The sequence below is a fragment of the Dermacentor andersoni genome, chromosome 2, assembly GCF_023375885.2.
Source record: "Dermacentor andersoni chromosome 2, qqDerAnde1_hic_scaffold, whole genome shotgun sequence".
Lineage (NCBI taxonomy): Eukaryota > Metazoa > Arthropoda > Arachnida > Ixodida > Ixodidae > Dermacentor > Dermacentor andersoni.
The window spans coordinates 104,692,846-104,707,998 of NC_092815.1; the positions used below are offsets into that span (position 1 = coordinate 104,692,846).

General features: G+C 45.7%; 1 protein-coding gene across 5 annotated transcripts in view; it reads left to right on the top strand.

Annotated features, from left to right (window-relative positions):
• The window catches only part of Sap130 (Sin3A-associated protein 130), a 111,685-nt gene that overhangs the window by 67,226 nt on the left and 29,306 nt on the right, over window positions 1–15,153 (top strand). For all 5 annotated transcript variants that reach the window (XM_055076693.2, XM_050188281.3, XM_050188283.3 and 2 more), the window contains 4 exons: window positions 8,129–8,407; window positions 9,771–10,097; window positions 10,634–10,817; window positions 12,591–12,707. In XM_055076693.2, coding sequence (XP_054932668.1) covers window positions 8,129–8,407; window positions 9,771–10,097; window positions 10,634–10,817; window positions 12,591–12,707 — 907 coding nt within the window. The remainder of the gene's footprint in view (window positions 1–8,128; window positions 8,408–9,770; window positions 10,098–10,633; window positions 10,818–12,590; window positions 12,708–15,153) is intronic.

Consider the following 15,153-nt stretch of genomic DNA (forward strand, 5'->3'; position numbering starts at 1 on the left):
CAGAGGCCATGGCCTGACGAACATGAAACCATGGCGAACACGGACAACGGAAGCGAGAGTACGCTCACGGCAAGTTCAAAACTTGTATGTCCTGCTGGTAAAACGGAACACATACTTGCGCTGAAAGCTCTCGTGGACAGTGTCTAGCAGACATCTTTAAGCTAATGATGCACCTTAGAGGAAAACTTGAATTTCCTGTCGTCATTCAGCATTACTTTGTGCCTTTTGGATGCATTTTATAGCAAACCACTTTATTTGTTGCATTTAGTGTTGCTGCCTGTAATAGATAAATGGAAAAATTTCACCTGCACTTGCTAACCATCCCTCCTTGCCTCTTGTTGTACTATAGAGTGGTGTACAGTAGAACCTCGTTGATATGATCTCATTATGTACGATCTCTAGGCGCCAACGTTTGCGATCGAGGGCAAAAAAAATTACCCAGTAGAGTTATGCTTATTTTTTACTGGTTCCTACGTTCCCGGAAAACACGATTTTTTGGCATGGATGTTCAGTACATCACCAAACTGCAATCGTATGATATTTCTTTTGGCTGCTAAATCCCATGCAAACAAGAAAATGCTCGAGACATGCATGCACGATTGAGAACAGTACCGTATTTACTCGCATAATGATCGCACTCGCATAATGATTGCACCCCTGAATTTTGTTGTCAAAATTCAATTTTTTTTCTTTCCCGTGTAATGATCACACCCTGAACTTGTCGCAGCGATGTGTCGTGTGCCAAGTCTAGTTAATGATGATCGCGCTTACCATCTGTCAAATGCTACCCGAATGACTCTTGAAGACATACCAAGCGGTCTGCACGCACCCAACATACTTAAGCAGATGACCCATTTCATTCCTTTCATCACTTTCTGCACTTCCATGAAAAAAAAAATGAAAAAAAAAACTACAACCAAACTTGCCTCGGCTTTATTATTTGTAGGCTTCATAATGGTTTTGGTCAACAACAACAACATAAAGGGCGCCTTTCTATTCTTCTCGTCTGCACTCGTGGGTACGCAAGAAATTGTGAGCGGCAACGATAGCGGCCACGTTTACACTGATACGTTAGAAGTGTTGTTAGAAGTGTACCCTATATATAAGCTGATGCTTGTAGCGCAGCTAAGGTATTCGCCCACCCTTAGCGGAAACAGGCTGTATTAGGATAGCAGTGAAGACAAATGCTGCAATTTCTGCAGTACGCCCGCCATGTGTTTCTATGTCACTGGCAGCCCATCTCTGTTTCTGTCCCCTCAAAGTGTACATGGCTACATTATAGTTATTGTCGCACACTTGTCAATATTAACGATATTATTCATTACTGATACGGAAGAAACTGTTTCAATGCGCATAATGTACTCACGAGAAGAAAAATAATCGCGGCCGGCCGCCATTTTTGTTTTCGTGTCCCGCACTGACAGTGGCAGCCGCCTGCTTGTTGGCCCATTGTCATCCCACAGTAAATGCAGGATGAAAAAAGAAAATGTTTCTTTTCGTGATATATTTAACCCGCGTAATGATTACACCCCTGAATTCGCGTCAATTTTTTTGACAAAAAAGTGTGATCATTATGCAAGTAAATACTGTACATAGCTGCCTGCCACAGCAGCTCCACCACAATACTCGCCTGCCCATCTCACGTGATAATGCTTGCGTGCTGTTCCTGTGCCAGCAGTCTCCTCTTGGGTCATTGCGTGCCGTATTCACGTCTATTGCTGCCAAACCTATTGTGATAAGCATCTTCGCCTATCCATTTTACAGTACGTGGGGCATAGTGCTGTTGGTGGTGTACTGCACGCTTTTAGTTTTTAGTAGGAGATAATCCAAATGGTGCCACCATTCCCTGCTGTGGGCGGCATGATGTGAGCATCATGTTTTGCGTCAGTGGCATCCGGCATCCCTCACCAGCTAGATTTCATTTCAGTTTCCTGTAGCTGTCTGTAAAGGCCAACTGCAACGAAATTTTCGACTGCGTAAAAAGCCTAGTTTTAGATAGTTTAGACATGCAGTAGCCTCTGTGCAAAATTTTACGTTTGAAATGCACCTTAATCCGTCACAAAGAGCTCGAAATAAATCGATGTTTTTCTTACCAAAACTGAAAAAAACGACACCATTATCACCCGGTGGAAGTGACGTACAGTGAAGGATGTGGAGAACCAGCGCCCATGCTGTCTGCTTTCCTTGCTTGTATTCTGTTTGGGTGTATTAATGAACAGGTCCTGCAATGCGCTGTGACAAGGTTGTTACGCACCTGCGATGTTCTTTTAATGCGAAGTATTTTCCGAGTCCAGCTGGTTATCTTTATCTGGTTGTCTACGTTCAACAGCAGGGCCGCGATGCGTTCTGCTTCCACTCAAAGAAGAGCATATTGGGGTGGCCAAGCTAATGCATTCCACAGTTACGCTAAATTGGCGAAAATTGAAGGCTATGCTCCACAGTCTTGTGTGGCTGGCACGGGAATAGAACATGTCCTATCACACACTGCAGCAACTGGAACAGGGTGCATGTGCATCGTGCGCTAGCTTGGCTGACCAGCAGCATGCTATTCAAGTTCACTGAAGCAAGCGTGTTGCGTTTGTGCCTTCAACAAACAAATAAGCACACGCTCACCGTGCACTTGTCTGCTAGCACTGCTGCAGGTCACGTTTAAAGCACAGGATAAAATTTTAGCGATCTTAGCATCTCCAGCCATTGGCTGCTGCCTGGCACGCTGGAAGCGCCGGTCTTGTCGACCGATGAGACTGACCAGACAACTACCGCCATCTGTATTGAAGGGTGATGATTAGCTGTGGCTTCGCACGACCGGGATATTAGCTGTGGCTTGGCACGACCTGGATAGAGGGGCTTGGTGCTAAGTGTGCATAAACTCACAGCCAGACAGGCCGGACTGCAGCTGTGATAAATATACGCCCATTTCACTGTGGCGGCATTGCACTCCTGTATGGCTTGCTGCTGAGTCTACACCATGGTCGCCGCATCGCATTCTTCTTCCTGACCAATGCAGCATGCGGCTCCTGCTCATGTCTAACGCTGTGTCGGATAGGATTTCCTTCGTCTGCCTCAACGCATCTGATGTCCGAAACTTACCTTTGAATAATACCTTCAGTTTTCGTGCGCCATCATAGCCTATAGTACTTATAGTCAACTCGAGAAAGCGTTTGCCAAGCAGATCTTGATGGGCAAGTGACTGTGCTGTTGAAGTGCAGCTTCGTCTACTGCAGTTTACATGCGTTGTGCGCATTGGTTGATCCGCGTTGCACTTGCCTGCCGTGCCACAGTGCACGCTTGCGCTCAGAAAGCTGGGACAAGAGAGTATATGAGAAGATATGCGTTGTGTAGTGCAGAGCCATTGCTCATGCTTGAGTATGTATTTGAGCATCCGACGACCACGCAAGGCATCGGCATTCTTGCAACAGCTCAAATCACGAGAGCAACAGGGACAATGCATGCCGAGAGAGACGCCCGTCAACTTGCAAATGACGAGCTAGCAATGTGCCTGGCTGCCTAGGGTCAACGTGGCACAACTGAGAGATCAACAGTTGCATACAGTTCTTCAATATGCGCCATATCCACATTGCTGCCACTTTGCCGCCAGGTGCCCGCGTTGTCTGCATAGGTGCTATTTAATAGCTGCTAATCAAAAAAATTTTGCGATTAACAGCCCTGCGGCTTGGCCAAGATTACTTTGAGAGTATACCCTAGGCACTTATAGTCAATTTAGCCCAAGTGAAATTTTGTTGCATTTGACCTTTAAGCACTGCACATTAGGAAAACAACAAAACGTGTTTGGGCTGCTGAAGCCCCACCTGCTTGATGTATGTCAGTGTCTCGTGTCTCGTGCACAATAATTCGCACAATGCTTCACATTACCTAGATGTCAGACAGTTGAGTCTGCCAAATTTTTCAGTTTCTTCAGATCTTACGCTTTCTTAGCTAGCACATTTCTTTTCACATTTTTTTTTTCCCTAACATGTCAACGGGGTTCTACCATATTTTGGTGTCTAAGAGCCTGTGGACATGTTAAAAAGCATCCGTCACTAAAGAGGACTAAGCCAAAAAGTGTGTACAGCAGCGCGAAGAGACATATACAGTAGAACCTCTTTCATTCAAACATGAGGAAACACGTGCTAATCCAGAAAAAATGCGATTTGAAGTCATTAAAAGGTTTGGCGGACTCATCTGTAGTTGACATCTACATAATCAAAGCGTTGCAGCGTGAGACACTGATGTGTGCCGACCTGGTGGGGACTGAGCGACCTGACATGCACGTTGTCGTTTCTGCGGCTTTGGCAAGCTTACGTTTGCACTCCTAGAGTGGCCTGGGTCAACAGTTCCTTTGGGCGGGCCATTTTATCTTGAAGTTCTGACGTTGAGGCCAACATGTGCCGACCCGTGGGGCCATAGTGGCCCGAGGTGCACTTTGTTGTTTTACAACTATCGTGTAAGGCTTTAAGACATTCACACGAAACCGAAACAAAATCAAGCTGGTGGGCACTGCCGGCATGCAAGGCCACCAGAGTGACACATGACGTTCACTTTGCGCCACCTGTAGCAGGGAACGGCGTTCCATTTGGGTCATCACTTATTGGGTCATCATTTATTGCGAGTGTGCATATGTTTGCAATAGCACTATGCCCCATGCACTGTCAAACAGCTAGATAAATTAAGATTAAGATGCTTGTCGCTGCAGTGTTGACAACGATAGCTGTGATGAATGCAATGTGTGATGTCTCGTGAGGAGTGCCGGAAAAGGAAACTGAGTGCATGCGACATTTTTGTGAGACCCGGGCGGGTGAGTACTTTGGGGAAGCTGCTGTGGTGTGTTCTTGCTGCTCTCGATTGTGCGCGACTCTCGCCTTTGCATGTTTACACAGGTTCTAGTGGCCGGGAAACATATAAGATTACAGTTTGGCGTTGTACTGAATGTTGGTGCCGAAAGCTTGTGTTTCCCCGGAACGTATTAACCGATGTAAAATAACCGTAACTGGATTGGGTCATATTTTGTGGTCTCGATCACGAATGTTGGCGCTGGGAAATTGCACGAAACGAGATTGTATTGACGAGGTTCTGCTGTATTGTGCATTTATTGGCCCCATTGATGCAGACTCTGGCGGTCTACATTCTTGTCAGAATAAACATATTCTTAAATACAGCATATTCGGGTGGCTGATTCCATTCTCGGAGTTCGAGCTGACAGATCTAAAGCCGATCTCAATTCGAGTGGGAAGGACACCATACCAGCTGAATGCACATAAACTTTTAAAGTAGATAAGAGAGAGAGAGAAAAAACATTTATTCGAACCATCGAGGTGGTTGCTCTTGAGGTCGAGTAGGTGGTGTCCTCATTCCAGGACTCCACTGGCCATGGCTGCTCGACGTACTTGCTGGACGAGAACTTCTTGTCCTGCCATGGTATCGCCGGTCCCACCGCTCAAATGATGTCCTACCTCCCACCGTTCAAATGATGTGCTAAGCGTCTTTAAGTGTTGAGTTTTGCCCCAGCACCCCCACGAGATGTGAAAGAGTGTAGGGCGTGTGTCGCCGCACCAGGGGCAGATGCCGCGATATGTATGTGGGAACATTTTACTGTATCTGTGTAGGTTTGGAAATGTGTTGGTCTGAATAAGTCGGAGAGCCACGGCATCTTCAGTGCTGAGCTTTCTGTGAGGCGGAGGATAAATCCTGCGCAGATAAAACAGGTAAAGCAGATAAAATCGGAACCGGTCACAGAGGCGCCGTCTGCAAAGTGCTGCCACCATCATTACAACGCACAATGTAAACTTGATGGGGCACAGGTGCGATGACTTGCCACTGCTGCTGCCGCCGGTAGACAGTTGTATATTATGAGCAGTCTTTTCCAGATCTCACGTGTGCTCCTGCCTCTAAGTGAGAGCATGATCCAAATTTACCAACCTAATATACTTGGAGCGCCTGATTTCGACCACCCAAATGTGCGCTAGCGTTTCGGAAAGCTCTACAGCACTCAAAAATGATTGCCCAAATATGCTATAGTAGAACCGTATTGATACATGTTTCAAAGGACTGTGGAAAAAAGAAGTAACAGCCGGGAAAACATAATATTGAGGAAGGCCACAAATCGCCATAGAAACTTCAGAAACAGCTCTGAGTGGCTGCCAGCACAATTATTAGACGTCATGACACTCGTACTGCCACCAGAGATGCCCTGGGCGTGCCGTGGCAGTGGCCGCTTTCCTTGATATGCTTCACTGCATAACGTCTATTGTGGCAAAGCTGACTAAACAGAACCAGCAGTTATGCAACGCATATAAGACCCTTGCAAGCCACAAAATAAATGCAGCCCTGCGCTTGGCGGATTTTGACCATTGTGCATGGTTCCTGGTAGGTTTTAAGTTCCGATGCACACTTTTTCAGGTGCTTGGCCAACTTCATTGTGGACATTTTCTCTCGATTGTTGTGCAGTGCCTGACTTGTGCAACCTCAATCTCGTATTGCACACTTCACTCGCTTGTTTCAACGTTACGGTCTCTTGTTGCTAAGTGCCAATCGCTTTTTGCAACTTACCAGTTGCTTGTTACAACATGCAAGAGCAAATGACCCTCTGCACCACTATATTTATGGGTCCGCTACATTCAAACGCAATGTAAGATGCGGGAAGATTATAGAATGGGCGACATATCAAATGGAAACGTGATTCATGGGAGTCAGGGCGATTGAGATCGGCATTGTAAAAGCCCAACGTTGTAGCTGGAAAAATGCAACAGTGAGTAAAGTATCAACGGAGGTTCCACTGTGTAACTTAGGGCAATAGAACCTCATCGGTATGTTTGATTCACATTGGTGACTTGCAGAGATCACACGGCCAAGTTAGGTGTGTAGTTACCAGTTGCAAATGGTTATTTTGTTCGAAAAGTGAATGCTTTGGGTCAGTTGCTAGATTTTTCAGTTGTGTGACTGTGATCGCAAACCTACTGAACCAGTTGGCGGTGCAGGAGCAGGACATATGTATACGCTGACGCTTATTTTACAAGGCGATGGTAGCATTAGCACTTGTGAATGGCATCAATCGTGAGCCCTGGTTGAAGGTGTTCTGTGTGAAGGTGTGGCGACTGAAAGGTTGCACTTGCCAATGTGAACATTGGTCGCCTTGAGTCGCTCCTTGGTTGCCAGTTATGGTCATTCTCGCAGCCTCTGTCAATCAGTGCTCCCTTCCTGTGTTCTTGCGATTTTCTAGTTTTCATGCTCGCATTAGAGGACATGGAAATTATACCCATCAGATGGCTCGGTGGCTGTGGCATTCTACTGCTGAGTTAGAGGTTGTGGGTTTGATTCCCTGACATTGCAGCTGCATTCTAATTTGTGTAGAATGGAAAAAAAAAATGCTTGTGTCTTGAGTTTTGCATCTGCATTAGAGAACTCCACACAACTGAAATCAACTCAGAGCCTTCCACTACGGCATCTCTCATGGCCTCGGTGTTGCTTCGCAGCATTGTTGAGCACCCTCAGTCAGTCATCAACTACCACATTCAGTTTGCTGTTTCTTATTTTATCAAGTTATATGTTCTCGGGTGCAGTATCCTGGTGAGTATGTTAAATGTTTCATTGGAAAATGGTTGGTGCATTTTTCTACCAACTGTCGAAAGAGGGTGTCCATCTTACCCTGTAATTAGAGGGGAGGCTGCGATGCAGGGGTGACACCCTTCTCACATTCATGATATGGCAGTGAAAAGAATGGATATGGATGAGAAAGTAAGAGGTAACACGAGTTCTGTCTTTCAACTGAAGGTTTAATGAAAGCACATGAACAAATATATACAAAGCACAGTATGCTGAAACAATCAAAACCATTTGAAAAAGCATGTACATAGACCCAAATGTGTAGTTAATAAGGATGATACAGATACGAGCACTTATTCTTTGTTAGATAAAGGGGACTGACTTACAATTGCATCCATGCGTCTTGAGAGACAGCATTTGTGTTCCTTCTTTTCTGCTCTGTTATATCACACACATTCCAACTCACCCAGTTTTTTTAGCCTAGGATTGTCCTGCATCCCTCTGATTCATATGACAGCATGCATGAAAAAAAAATCTGCACGCTGTTTTCTGGTCTTTCCTTAAACCTTTCATCTGGATACTTGTACAGGGCCGCACCTCGTGAGTGGAAGCACCATGACTTCATCAGCAACTACTGTGGTGCATCCGCCGCAGCCCCTGCAGCAGCAGCAACAGCAGCAGCAGCAACAACAGCAGGTTCAGCTGTCGCAGCCGCAGCAGCAGCCGACGGCAGCACACATAGGTGCCTTGTCGCTAGGTGCATCTCCGGCTCTCGGAGTTGCCACGACCCTAGGCTCGCCATCTCCCCTTGGGGCTGCCAGCCCTTTGGGTGCCAACTCCTTGGCATCAGCTGTGGTGCCTACGATGGGTAAGAGATTCTGGCTTTTGTGTGCAAGTGCATTTAGTGCTGTGCTCAGTCTGGTACACGCTTATATTGATGATGATTATACAGTCGATCCTGGATATATCAAACTCGGATATCGAAGTATTGTCTATATCGAACGATTGTAATATCCCCTTGAATATACCATGCAGAAGTACACCGATGTACTGTGCGATGTATTGTGTGTAAAAGAACAGCAAAAGACTCTCCGGCGTGTGCAACATGCAACTTTTTAGCACCTTACACAATAGCCTCTTTCTGTTCCAATGTGATGGTGTTTCACTTCCGCTTTCCACTTGGCTACTCATATTGTAGTGAAACTCGCGAAAAAGCGACGCGGTTGAAGGGAACAGCTAGCACACTGCAATGCAAACAAAGTTCGTCATGTTCGAGCAGCACATGGCACACTACATGGTGCACCGACTGTGCAGCTAGGGTGGTATTCTTGGGCAACCACCACAACTTTCGGAGATAGTTTCACTTTCTTGAGATTTCATGAACCTGTCGAAGTACGTGGCTACCAGAGCTTAGCACGGCGCCACAAACACTGTCTGCTGTATATGCAGGCGCATTTGGCCCGTAAAAGTGAAACTATCTGATCCGTCGTCCTCTCGTGGCTCCATGGCTCTGCTGTGTGAGCGCATGGCTTGGCTTGGCTTGGCTGGCTCATATCGGTTCCACGCAATCTCGGGGGGTCACGCCTAGCTCCATTAGCCAGCATGACACGCCGCAGTGGGAGAGAGAAGTGGAGGCACTAGTTTTTAGCACGCTGTAGGCATGCATCACCATCTATATGTGGCACAGTGCAGTTAGGCAAGGCCTTCGAGATTGCAATCTCGGAGAGTGAGCTTAGTTTTGCCAGCTACATGCCGCAGCAAGAGAGAGGTGCGATAAAATAAAAGAGAAGTGCTGCTTGTGTACAGCCACCTTGCAAGCAGCTACATGGAGCTGTGAGAAATACCATTGTTGCTCGATGGTGCACTCGACACGGGAATTTTGAACTGCCGCGCCAAACGAGGGCGGAACCTGACAGAAAGTGATATGCTCGGTGTGCAGCAGTCAGTACTTTTGGACTCAGAAAGGAATCTAGTTTGTTATATCCACTGAGAGAACAATTTTACTCCATTAAAATTAAGTTTTCAATACACGAACCTCTATGCTGCTTTCAAGGAGAATTGCATTTACTTCGTTATATCCATGTTGTTATAACGAAGTTCGAGTGTACTTGAAGCGGGACAGTGCTTGGACATCTGATGGCATCTGTGTGACATCCATGTGAGCTGACAAATATTGTTTCAAAATTTTACCAATGCCTGAATGTCCATCCCACTGTCTTGTTGTGCAATAGGTGCAGCAGCGGGTCAAGTTGTCAGTGCAGTGCCTCTTGGGACTGGTCAGGCAACGCCTTCTGCTGTTGCTGCTCCTCCTCCGCTGGGTAGCACACAACAGCCGTTGGGAGCAGCAGCTACTTTGGGCGTAGCCTCACCACTGGGCTCAGCAATGGGCTCCGGTCCCTTGGGGGCCACGACAGTACGCGCACCACTCATGGTAGCAGTGGACTCATTGAGCAGCCGACAACAGCAGCAACATCAGCACCAACACCAGCAGCAACATCAGCAGCAACTAGTTTCCCATGGTGCTCTGCACGCGCAGCCAACGGGATTCACGTCCACAGGTATGTACACTTGTGCAGTATGCGTCGACTAGGGAATATAGTCAAACCTCGATATAACAAACATGGATACTGCGATGAATTGTCGGATATAACGAAGTAAATGAAAAAAAAATATGGTCTCACCGCCATTGCAGTTGTATATAACGAATATTGGGTATAGTGAAGCTGTTTTTGTGTCATACGCAGCTTCATTATAACGAGGTTTGACTGTAATCCTCATCGTCATCCTAGATGCAGTTGCACAGCCACATTAGAAAGCTCTCCAGATCTCAATTTCTAATAGCAATAGCAAACATTAATGACCTACTGTACAGGCTTAGTGGTTGTGGCATTGTGTATGTTGGAACAACTGCAGTGGAACAGAACAGGGAGCTGTGTGGTGGAAAAGGAACTAAGGTGCTACAAGAAGCTTAGTTTCCGGTTTCACGAGGCAGGTCCTGTTCGCCTAAATAGGATGGGAACACACTAGGGACATCTGCTTACCTGAAAGCTGAACACTGAACACTGACTGTTTCTATGTTGTCGTTTGTGTGCAGGTTTGACTGCGCATAGTAACTCGGGAAGCGATGGTGTGGTCACTTCTCAGCCCTCTTCGGCACCTGCGCAGGCCTACAGCTGTGTGACACCGTCAAATCTGCTGTCACCTACACACAGCTCAACACCACCGAACCACAACACTTCGCCCCGTCCTAGCATTTTGAGGAAACGGACATTTGAAAGGTAAGCCTTCCTTTCTTGCTGCTCACCTGGCGTCTGACTTGGGGCAGCTTCATAATAGTGAGAACAGCAGAATTTCTAATGGTTTAGTGTCAACACACTACTGCTATCCTCAACCAAAGCTGCATAGTGAGAAAAGTTATCACAATGTCTGTAATATATCCCACAGCATGTTTTGGCTAGTAGCAGTGTCTTCAAGCATATCTATGAAAACTTGTGGTAGGCTTTCGTGGGAACCCACAGTGAAAGAGTTCATGTGGGGTTAATTTATTTTATCTGTACAGTACAATTCACTGGAGAACCAAATTAGTTTCTCAAGATTTTTTGTAACTCAGTTTTGACACAAAGACCTCGGCAATAATGCTTTACCATTATATGACTACCTAATTCTTCTCACTGACCACTTTTTCCCCAGGAAGTGAATTATACATTATGTTGTTTTGAATACCTATTGGAACTTCTTTTAAAGACTGGACTGTAATGTGCAATAATAAGTACACTCTGTACAAATAATACAGTAGAAGTGTGCGAAGATTCAAACCAGTTAGTATTTGATTCGATTACTATTCGACATATTCAAACCTAAAAAAATTGCTGTTGTCGGGTTTTTAAGTCAGCTTCGCTGCAGTACACCGTGTTATGCGGCGAAGAATACAGATTGTATTGCGGTGAAGCGTAGTAGCTGGGCAGTGAAGCATATCAAAAGTAAGAAGGGAGCACTGTCACAAGGCCTGTGCTGGTGCTTATGGCTACCCGAAACCATCAGCTCAAGCACCCACACTTGCTGCCAACTTGCTGCCTCTTCATGCATCTGGCCAACACCAGCTACCATGTGGTAACGCCTGTGTCTACTACTGATCTGGCCAAATGCTTGAAAACATGGTTTCGAAACTACAAATTTGACCAAGTAGCAAGCTCGGCCACGTTTTTAGACCCTCGTTCTACAGTAGTTGAGTACCACCAGGATGCAATGGCAAACTGGATCAAAAACCTGGCTTTAGCAAGGAAAACTTCAACACCAAAGAACCCAGATATTTCCTCAAAAATGAAAGCTTCTGAAGAGGCTCCTTTCATATCATCGCTGTCGAGACTTTGATAAGCTCACCAACCAGCAGCAATTTTCACTTGCTTGTGGTAGCAATTTTCACTGCCACAAGCACAGGTTGAGATATATGTGCATGAAGTTTTGGGCCAAAAAGAAGATCCACGTGAGTGGTGTAAGCATGTTGCCCACTGTTGGCTTGGCTTTCGAAGAAGTACCTGCTGATAACAAACACTATTGTGTCCAGTGAACAGCACATTTCGGTGTCTGGAAGAATTGTAACATGCAGGAGGATGTTGGTGCTCCCTGAACATGTCGGGCAGCTGTCCTTCCTTAATGACAACATTAAATAACTGCAGTTGTGATACTGTCAAGAAAAAGCGTTGTACTAAAGAATTTTGTTGACCACAAAGCATAATTTTCCTGCTCGGTATTTGCTGTGCGTGTGTGCGTGCATGTGTGTGTGTGTGTGTTTTAACTTCTGGTTGGGGAAAAATTGCTATTTTGCAATACCTATACTATTTATGTCTGAAAAACAATAGAAAAATACTTGGTTTGATTTGAACATGGTTTTCGTTATTCGAATTCGCTTCAAAATGGAAAATTTAATATTCACACACCCCTATAAAATGGGCACCACTGCCTGAGGAGTGGAATTTTGTTGTAAACCATCCTTCATTGTTTTGGCTGTTCACTGTTCTCATATCTTATTTTTATTTTTGTTCTTCCTTTAGTGCCCACCTGAGTGTAAAGAAAAACCTTATGGCATCGCTTCCTGGATCGGAACCAGCCAGTCCTCGTTCTGAAGCACCTGCATCACTTTCAACTACCTCTTCACCGAAACCTGCAAGGTATGCTCCTAGGATCACCTTATACAGCCTATCCTGGATATATCGAACTCGGATATATCAAATTATTGCCTATATCGAACAGTTGAAAAATCCCCTTGGGAATCCTATGCAAAAGTATAGCGCTATTGTTCGCGTATATAGAACTCCCGTGCACCGGCATATCAATGTATCGAACTCCATGCTGAGCTCCGCCCCGGTAAGTGCACTTCTCCCACCATACCCCACCCCTGCAAGTGCGCTTCTCCCATCGAATTCCACCCTCGCAAGTGCGCTTCTCCTCATGAAGCTCTCGCAGTGTTCCCGCGATCTCGCGCGCGCCGCCCTGCACTCTGAAAAAGGTGCGTGTGGGTAAAAGGCACGTGAAGAGGAGCACTTGGAGAGCGATTGGTTGTGAAAGGGAAGCAGGAGGGCGAAACCACGCTGACCGCAGATGCCCGTTTTCTGTGTTTTGGTTGGCTGACACTGCTGGTGCAGCGAGACGAACGAGGTCAGTGCAGCTTGAGCTTGTGGTAGTGCGGAGACGCGGAGAAGTGCGTCTTTCGATGCGCATTGTTCCTTTTATTCACGGGGCCAACGTGAAGGCTTGAGACTCGTGTGGTGCAGTGCGTTTTTCTTTCCGCTTTTGGCACGTGTTCTGGAGCCATGGCCGCAAAAAAACTCAAGGATTTGGATTTTTCAACAAAGGCGGACATCATTCGACGATGGGGGCTGGCGAGAAAAAGTCGCCGGTCACCGTGGTGTTCCGAATTTCTCGCAACACCCTGAGTGCAATCCTCAAGAACAAAGCCGATGTTAAGCTGAAGGCAGTGCAGTCCAGTCGCCCTGGAACGTGTCGTGTGCGCGTCTCAACCTTTGACAAAGTTGAGAAGGCATTGTATGCCTGGTTTTTGGAGACACGTGCCAAGAACATACCTGTTGATGGCCCAATGCTCATGACAGCCTAGACGGCGTTACAGCACGCGATTTCGTCAGTGCTGACGATGGCGTGCAAGCTGTAGCGGATCGCACTGATGCGGAGATTGTGGCTGACATCATGGGTAACGAGGACGCAGACTGGAGCAGCGGCGAAGGTTCCGACGAAGAGGACCAGCCACCATGCACTGTAGCTGAACTTGCATCAGCTTTCAGCGTCATTCGCCGCTGTTGTGGCACAATGGAAGGAGCTGTCCTTTCTCATTTGGACACTGTCAACAAGCTTGAGGACAGCTTAATGAACTTGATGGTGCAGAAGAAAAAGCAAGCAAAGGTCACAGGTTTTTTTCTTCCGAAATAAAGGGCTCTGGTCATCGTGCTGTTTTTGTTTTTTTTACGCGCCTTGGAGGCACAGATCGGTAAGTTCCCGTTAGTCACGACAGTGGGAAACTCCCTTGATATGTGTGGAGTTGTTAGAGAAGCTTTTGACATGCATATATTATATTTTGAATTATCGATTTATCGAACTATTTCATGATCCCCTTCATGTTGGATATATCCGGGATCAACTGTAGTTCGTTTTGCAAAGCATGTTATGTGAAATGCTGCAAAAATGTAGGAACACTGATGCTTCCTCTCCATTCTGCTGAATGAAATGCTGGTGACAGTACGGGGCAGTATTCTTGGACAGTCACTTCTGGGGATACTTTCACATTTACAAGATTTTGCCTAAGTAGTGCCAAACGCATTAGCATCTACAGGCGACAGCGTTACTGGTGCTGTGCTACGATGGCATGCTTGGCACCATGTTAACGTCTTGGAGGCAAAAAAATTCCTAAAAAAATATTTTTTAAAATGGTATTTGGGCAGCTGTAGGCAGATCAATCACGTAACTGATGGCTACTGTCTAGCGTCTGATTGACCTCCCTACCTTTCCTTCCTTCCTTTCCCTCCTCCTTCCTCCTAACTGTCTAGCAATGTAAATATTTCAGTATTTTTTGTTCTAGTATTCACTTAGAAATGTGTATTGTTCCTTTTTATTGCATTTTCACAAAACACAAATTTTGGGCTTCGTGCATTCTTTCAGGAGTGACATCTCAGCCATCAGGGCAACTAGAATTGAAACTTATTACTGCATGTAGGGAAATGCGTAATGCACACAAGGGTAGGAGCAGATTTTCAAATTCTGGTTCTAAATGATTTTTCTTGACTGTACAATAAAGCATTACGATTGCTACATTCTTACACAACACATTGAATTGCTGTTTAGTTGTTAATACTTGTTATACTGCAAAAGTGTTCCTGCCATTGTGGACCTTATGCTTCCTAGTATCGAGCTATGTGCCTAAAGCAATATTTTGGCGAATAGTCTTTGCTCCATTGTTCCTGGGAACAATAGCAATTTATTTTTAATTAACTTTGGGACTATTGTCATATTATACAAATGATTGCATACTGCTAATAAGCATGAAAAGCTGAACAGTATTGTTCAGTTTTATTAAATTTGGTAAAAAAAACTTTAAAGAAAGGCTTT